Source organism: Schistocerca piceifrons, chromosome 4, assembly GCF_021461385.2.
Source record: "Schistocerca piceifrons isolate TAMUIC-IGC-003096 chromosome 4, iqSchPice1.1, whole genome shotgun sequence".
Classification (NCBI taxonomy): Eukaryota; Metazoa; Arthropoda; class Insecta; order Orthoptera; family Acrididae; genus Schistocerca; species Schistocerca piceifrons.
The window spans coordinates 803,936,831-803,945,100 of record NC_060141.1 but is presented as its reverse complement, the minus strand read 5'-3'; the positions used below and the strand labels follow the sequence as shown (position 1 = coordinate 803,945,100).

Below are 8,270 nucleotides of genomic sequence, written 5' to 3'. Positions count from 1 at the left end.
CATAGAAACTGTACCAGCACACTCATCTGATAAGGTGGTGCAGGACCCTCAAAACTTGGCGAACAGCCAAGTAAGGTATAAGAAAAAACGTAAAATCAAGATTTATTCAGATAGTTACGCCAGAGGATTAGCAGCTATGTTAACGGAAAGCGAACCTCGTGTGATTAACAAGTTTGAAATAGAAGGTACCGTTAAATCAGGAGCTGGTTTACGAGATGTTTCAACATCAATCAAGAAAGAAAGCACAGTCCTCGTGGACAGAGACTTTGTAGTGGTAATGGCCGCAGCAAACGACGTCAGCAGAAACAAAAGGAAGATTGCTACTTCGACACTGAAGAAGACTCTCGGAATGTTAACCCACACCAACGTGATTGTTGTTAATGTGCCACATCGACATGATTTGCCCCAGTGGTCATGTGTGAATAAGGAAGTGGAGCAGACAAACAAGGAGTACAAATTTATCTGTAAGCACTTTAAGAATGTTTCCTTAATTAACACCAGTAGTTGTAGCAGAGAATGGCATACCAAGCATGGTCAACAATTCAGTTATCTAGGTAAACGTCTTTTAAGTGATACAATTATCAGAATAGTATTGGATAACCAACAGAAGGGAAAAAGACCAGTAATGTGTTTGGATTATGTTTCAACTGAGATGACAAAAAACTTGTATGCATAGACCAGGTTGGGTGTTCTAGTAACATAAGGACACAACTTGGTCAACTTTCATGGAGTAACAGTAGGTCATGTCAACTAATAGAATATGCAAAAAAAGAAATGCCTAAAGTAGAGTTTAAAATATGCTACCTCAATACTCAGGGCGTGGCAGATAAAAACTTAATTGTCAACGAATTTTCAAATGAAAACGTGATGGATATTCTATGTTTAAGTGAACATTGGTGTAAAGAGGATGAGCTTGGGTACAAAGTATTGGATGATTACACACTACATAGTTGCTATTGCAGAAAACAACACTTACGTGGTGGGGTAGCAATATACGCAAAAACACCTCTTGCACCAAACTTTGGCAGGATAGATCTCAATACGCTTTGTGATGAAATGCATTTTGAAATGTCAGGTCTAGTAATTGAGAGCCTTAAGCTAATGGTAGTAGTAGTGTACATGCCACCGAGTGGTGACCCCCATATCTTTCTGGAGAAACTTTAGGAACTCTTAATGTACATATGTATACTGAAATGGAAAAAATACAATGTTGTCATTGGAGGGGATATCAATTCAAGTTTTGATGTCCTGCAGGACAGAAAAACTGTGACAGAGCTCAAAAATGTGCTTCGACAATTTAACCTGTACTATGTTAACTGCAAACCTACCAGAGGCTCATCCTGTCTAGACAATATATTTACAAATATTAAGAGAACTTGTATGTCCACTGATGTAATTAGTTTCCCTTTCTCAGACCATGATGCAGTATATCTTAGTCTTAATAATGTAACTTCAGACTGCACCAAACCAGAATCTAAAACTGTGATTACTAGACCAGTGAGCAGAGAGAGGGTGGGTAGGTTTAGACATGCCCTCACTTATTTCAGTTGGGACACATGTTTTATTAGGCTTCAACACTGTTCAGCTGATATTGTATTCACAAAGTTTTTCTCCGTCTTTTTAAATGTATTTGAAAATAACATCCCTCTGAAAAAATGTACAGTAAATATTAGTAGTAATTACAAGAAAAGGAAAACGAAGGAATGGTGTACTCCACAGTTAGGGCAACTGAAAAATACTGTTATGCTGTATTCTAGTCTGTACAAAACCAGTAAATCAGAACTGTATAAAGACCTGTATGCTAAAGCTAAATGCAAGTATAGGAAGGCAATAAATGAAGCAAAGAAACTGCATAACATAGTAAACATTGAAAAATCTAACAATAAATGCAAGAAGGCCTGGAGTGTAATAAACTCCATTTTACACACTAAACACACAGAGGAAATTGCCATTACCCCAGAAGAATTTAATAAATATTGCATTCAGTCCATTGAAGAAATTAGTAGTTCAATAATCAAACCACCTGAAAATGCACTTAGTATTATGGACAGCTGCTTTGAAAAGCTTCCCCAAAGCACCTTCACTTTCACAGAAGTGAGCCCAAATAATATCCTAAAAATAGTGAAAAATGTCAAACCTTCAGTTAGTGTTGATTACTATGATATGTCATGTAATTTGTTGAAAGATGTTATTGATTGTGTGATTTATCCTTTAACCTTTTGTGTTAACAAATGCCTAGTTGAAAGTAAGTTCCCCGACATACTAAAAATTTCTAGAGTTGTGCCCATATACAAAAAAGGGGAAAAGAACTGTCCCGCTAGTTACAGACCTATATCCATAACCCCAGTTTTTTTCAAAAATTTCAGAAAAGATAATGTATGAGCAAGTTAGTGCCTACTTGGGTAAACTAACTATAATTAGTGATAAACAGTTTGGATTTAGGAAAGGTAAATCCACAACGGATGCAATGGACTCCCTCGTAAAATTAGTCCTAGATGTGTTCGAGGCTAGGGACTATGCCCAGGCTACATTATGTGACCTGAGCAGAGCCTTCGACTGTGTAGAGCATGACACTGTGCTGAATAAGCTAGTTTACTATGGTTTTGATGACAACAGTATAAATATGTTCAGGTCTTTTCTAGAGAACAGTCAACAAGTTGTGTGCATTGGTAGGGAGAAATCAAATTTGGTTAATGTTAGGTACGGAGTGCCTCAAGGGTCGGTGCTTCGACCTTTACTGTTTATACTAATGATTAATGACCTGCCCTTATTCATAAATTCTCATACAATATTGTATGCTGATGACACAACTTTTCTACATAAAAGCTCTGATCTAGGTACACTGAAAACATTGACCGAAAATACCCTCTCTCAGTCCTCATTATGGTTCAAAGCTAATGGCTTCTTGCTAAATGAAAATAAAACCCACACACTTTACTTTAGCCTCAAAGAGATTCCTAACTACCAGGAATTAGAAACTGTTAAATTTTTAGGTGTTACTATTGACAATAAATTGACGTGGGAACCACACATTAAAAATATATTGGCTAGGCTTTCAAGAGTTATTTATCTAATTAGCAATTTAAAAAGACACGTTCCCAATGACTATCTGAGATCAGCATATTTTGCCTTCTTCCAAATCATCATCTCTTATGGAATATTACTGTGGGGTAGTAGCTGTCATGTAAATGACATTTTACTTTTACAGAAGAAAGTAATAAGAATAATAACAGATTCTGATGAAACATAACATTGTAAACCTCTGTTTATTAAATTGCAGTGTCTTACAGTAGTGAACTTATTCATCTACAATGTTTTAATGTACATTAGAAACAATGTGTCTAATTTTGTGTTGAGAAGTGATTTTCATAGCCATAATACTAGAAACAGAACATCAGTAGACGTACCGTATCATAGATTATCAAAATCGCATAACTCTTACCTAGTTCTTGGACTAAGGATATTTAATAGACTAAGTGCTGACTTTAAAGAACTGCCTGTAAATATCTTTAAAGCTAAATTATACAAGCTACTAGTGAACAATCCGTTTTACACCATTGATGAATTCTTTGAAGATGAAAATACTGTATTCTAACGTGTACCATTTTATGTAAACCAATTTACATCGATATAGTAGTTTATGTAGAAATATATGCTATTGACTTTGTCTATTGCTGTAATCAGCTGCACGACAATAAAATTATTATTATTATTATCATCATCTTCTTTCCTTTCTCAGACTTTAGGTCTGGTTAAAAGTGGAAAGTGACGCAGTCCTTGATCAAGCGTGGCTTCCTTTTAACTGTACGGTATATGTTACATTGCATTTAGGAACTTTCGGGTAATTGAACATGTATCAATAATTACAGATTTCTGTAGTTGTATATGTAAGTTTGGCTGTAGCTGTATTGCATTGATGTACTGGTGGATATTGCGTGGTATGACTCCTGTAGTTGAAAGTATAATTGGTATAATGTCAACTTTATCCTGATGCCACATGTCCTTGACTTCCTCAGCCAGTTGGATGTATTTTTCAATTTTTTCACCTGTTTTCTTCTGTATATTTGCCGTATTGGGTATGGATATTTCAATTAGTTGTGTTAATTTCTTCTTTTTATTGGTGAGTATGATGTCAGGTTTGTTATGTGGTGGTGTTTTATCAGTTATAATGGGTCTGTTCCAGCATAATTTGTATTCATCATTCTCCAGTACATTTTGTGGTGCATACTTGTATGTGGGAACGTATTGTTTTATTAGTTTATGTTGTATGGCAAGTTGTTGGTGTATTATTTTTGCTACATTGTCATGTCTTCTGGGGTATTCTGTATTTGCTAGTATTGTACATCCACTTGTGATGTGATCTACTGTTTCTATTTGTTGTTTGCAAAGTCTGCATTTATCTGTTGTGGTATTGGGATCTTTAATAATATGCTTGCTGTAATATCTGGTGTTTATTGTTTGATCCTGTATTGCAACCATGAATCCTTCCGTCTCACTGTATATATTGCCTTTTCTTAGCCAAGTGTTGGATGCGTCTCGATCGATGTGTGGCTGTGTTAGATGATACGGGTGCCTGCCATGTAGTGTTTTCTTTTTCCAATTTACTTTCTTCGTATCTGTTGACGTTATGTGATCTAAAGGGTTGTAGAAGTGGTTATGAAATTGCAGTGGTGTAGCCGATGTATTTATATGACTGATTGCTTTGTGTATTTTGCTAGTTTCTGCTCGTTCTATAAAGAATTTTCTTAATTTGTCTACCTGTCCATAATGCAGGTTTTTTATGTCGATAAATCCCCTTCCTCCTTCCTTTCTGCTTAATGTGAATCTTTCTGTTGCTGAATGTATGTGATGTATTCTATATTTGTGGCACTGTGATCGTGTAAGTGTATTGAGTGCTTCTAGGTCTGTGTTACTCCATTTCAATACGCCAAATGAGTAGGTCAATATTGGTATAGCATAAGTATTTATAGCTTTTGTCTTGTTTCTTGCTGTCAATTCTGTTTTCAGTATTTTTGTTAGTCTTTATCTATATTTTTCGTTTAGTTCTTCTTTAATATTTGTATTATTTGTTCCTATTTTTTTTTCTGTATCCTAGATATTTATAGGCATCTGTTTTTTCCATCGCTTCTATGCAGTTGCTGTGGTTATCCAATATGTAATCTTGTTTAGTGTGTTTTCCCTTGACTATGCTATTTTTCTTACATTTGTCTGTTCCAAAAGCCATTGTTATATCATTGCTGAATACTTCTGTCATCTTTAGTAATTGGTTGAGTTGTTGATTTGATGCTGCCAGTAGTTTTAGATCATCCATGTATAGCAAATGTGTGATTTTGTGTGGGTATGTTCCAGTAATATGATATCCATAATTTGTATTATTTAGCATGTTGGATAGTGGGTTCAGAGCAAGGCAGAACCAGAAAGGACTTAATGAGTCTCCTTGGTATATTCCACACTTAATCTGTATTGGCTGTGATGTGATATTATTTGAATTTGTTTGGATATTAAGTGTGGTTTTCCAATTTTTCATTTTATGTTTAGGAACTGTATCAATTTAGGATCTACTTTATATATTTCCAATATTTGTAGTAACCATGAATGGGGTACACTATCAAAAGCTTTTTGGTAATCAATGTATGCGTAGTGTAGCAACCTTTGTTTAGTTTTAGCTTGATATGTCACCTCTGCATCTATTATCAGTTGCTCTTTACATCCTCGTGCTCCTTTGCAGCAGCCTTTTTGTTCTTCATTTATAATTTTGTTCTGTGTTTTATGTGTCATTAATTTTTGTGTAATGACTGAAGTTAATATTTTGTATATTGTTGTTAGGCATGTTATGGGGCGATATTTTGCTGGGTTTTCTGTGTCTGCTTGCTCTTTAGATTTCAGATAAGTTATTCCATGTGTAAGTGTATCAGGGAATGTGTATGGGTCTGCAATGTAACTGTTAAATAATTTAGTTAGATGTGGATGCGGATGTGTTGAGGTGAACTTCTTTAGCCAGAAATTTGATATTTTATCTTTTCCAGGGGCTTTCCAATTGTGCATAGAATTAATTGCTTGGGTGACTTCATGTTGCAAAATTATCACTTCAGGCATTTGTGGTATCGTCTTGTATGTGTCTGTTTCTACTTGTATCCACCGAGCATGCCTGTTATGTTGTACCGGGTTTGACCATATGCTGCTCCAGAAGTGTTCCGTGTCTGTTATGTTTGGTGGGTTGTCTATTTTAATGTGTGTGTTATCTATTGTCTGGTAAAATTTCTTTTGGTTTGTGTTGAATGTTTGGTTTTGTTTCCTTCTATTTTCACTTTTTTTGTATCTTCTAAGTCGTTTGGCCAATGCTTGTAATTCCTGCTTCCTTTCATCTAATTGCTCTATCGCTTCTTGTTGTGAGATGTTACCTAACTTTTTTCGTTTTTTGTCTGATATTTCATTTCTTAAAAATTGTGTTAGCTGTCTGATGTCTTTTCTCAGTTTTTCTATTCTGATCTGTAGCCTGTGTTGCCATGCTGGTTTTGTGGGTTTCTTCTGTGTGTTGGTTGGTTCTGATCTCTGCCTAGTGTGTATATTTAGTGTAGTGAGTGCTCCTATATAAACCAGTAGCTGTAACTCTTCCATAGTTGTATTTTCAATTATTTTGTTGTGTACGATTGTGTTGATAGTTGTTATTGTTGTTTCGACTTGTGGGTTATTTGGTGGTCTATGCAAGAATGGTCTAATGTCTGTATTTGTGTCTTTGTATTCTATATATGTCAGCTGAAATTTTTCTTCTATATCTAACATGTGTGTCACTTCGCGTTCTATTTGTGCTTGTTCTGGTGGCTGTCTTAAGATTTCGTTTTCCTCTGATTGTTTAATTGATGTGTGTTGTTCTTTGTTTGTTTGCTCTGGGATGTTTGTGTCCATTACTGTATTTTCTTCTTCTTCTTCTTCTTCTTCTTCTTCTGATTGCACATTATTTTGTTCCAGTATTTGTTGTACTTGTTTGATATGTTCTAATTCTGACTGGGGTATCCTGTTATTTTTGATTATTACACGGATCTGATCAGCTAGTCTTTGTTCTGTGAAAAATTTTAATTCTGGGTATCTGGTAATAAATTGTGTGTATACTCATGATATGTATCCAGTTGTGTTCATTCCTAAGTTTGTTGCTTGGTAATAACAGAACATGAGATGTCGGTTAACTTCATCTGATCATCTCATCGTCTGTTTTTGTTTTCCTTCTAGGGTGGTTGCAGGAAGCATATCCTGCAAAACACCTCTATTTGGATTTAAATCATTTTCCGAGTGGTTAGCAGTGTCGTTTCCACTGTGGGCGGGCACAGGGTTCAAGCACCGTCCCCAACCATGACAGCGCTTGTCCAAGGCTTCTTTAGTTCTGTCCTGAACCAACTAATCACACTAAAAGGGGGGTTAGCCCTATTAGTGATTTGTTCTTTTTGTCGCCTTTTACGACTGGCAGAACATACCGAAGGCCTGTTCTTTTCCCGAGCCTCTACGGGGTTTATTATTATTATTATTATTATTATTATTATTATTATTATTTTGTACTGAATGTGTCCATGTCACCACTGGGAGCACGATAAATACACAGTACAGTTCGTCTTTGGAATAATCTAGGTTTTCTTATCTCTAAAGCTTCACTTAATGCCAAAACATCATTTCTTATTTTATATATAATCCCCTCCTTCACATATATGCATGATCCACCACATTTCAAAGTGCTTCTACTGTAATGACAGGCTTGACTGCATGAATTTAGTGCTACATTTGTTAATTCTGAATTATTACACCAACATTCTGTTATGCAAACAAGTGAGCTGACAATAGACACTTCTAATTGTTGCAGTTTGTTTGTGATGCACTGCATAGTTTGGTGGAAGATTGAGAAGCACTGAGCACTGCTTACCGTGAAAACTTTATGTTTCTCGTGCCTTGGTCTAAACATGCATTTGGTGATGAGGTGTTACAGTTATCCTACTGATTGATGCACTGACCACTGTTTGTTCTGTTGGACCCTCACATTTTCTTGCTGTTTTTGCTGAAGATGATTCTGGCACTGCCTCTTTTTGTTCAAATGATGATCCTGGTTGCACTGATACTGTGGCTGTGACTGACTTTCTTGTTATGCAGCTGTTATGGTGATTTCATATTTCCTTTCCTTGACTGTGCACTTCATTGGACATTTTGTTACTGATTTTGGTTCATCTGTGTTTGCTGTTTTATTACAGAACCAAGTATTTATTTGATAGCGGTGTCACCAGAGCTGC

The 8,270-nt window shown here is 35.8% G+C and overlaps 1 protein-coding gene across 1 annotated transcript; it reads left to right on the top strand.

Moving 5' to 3' along the window:
- The first annotated feature begins 1,173 nt into the window (after window positions 1–1,173).
- On the top strand, window positions 1,174–7,898 carry LOC124796210. The gene is made up of 3 exons (XM_047260301.1): window positions 1,174–2,199; window positions 2,348–2,700; window positions 7,763–7,898. Exons 1-3 carry the CDS (start codon window positions 1,174–1,176, stop codon window positions 7,896–7,898), a joined length of 1,515 nt encoding a protein of 504 aa, XP_047116257.1.
- Window positions 7,899–8,270: the final 372 nt, after the last annotated feature.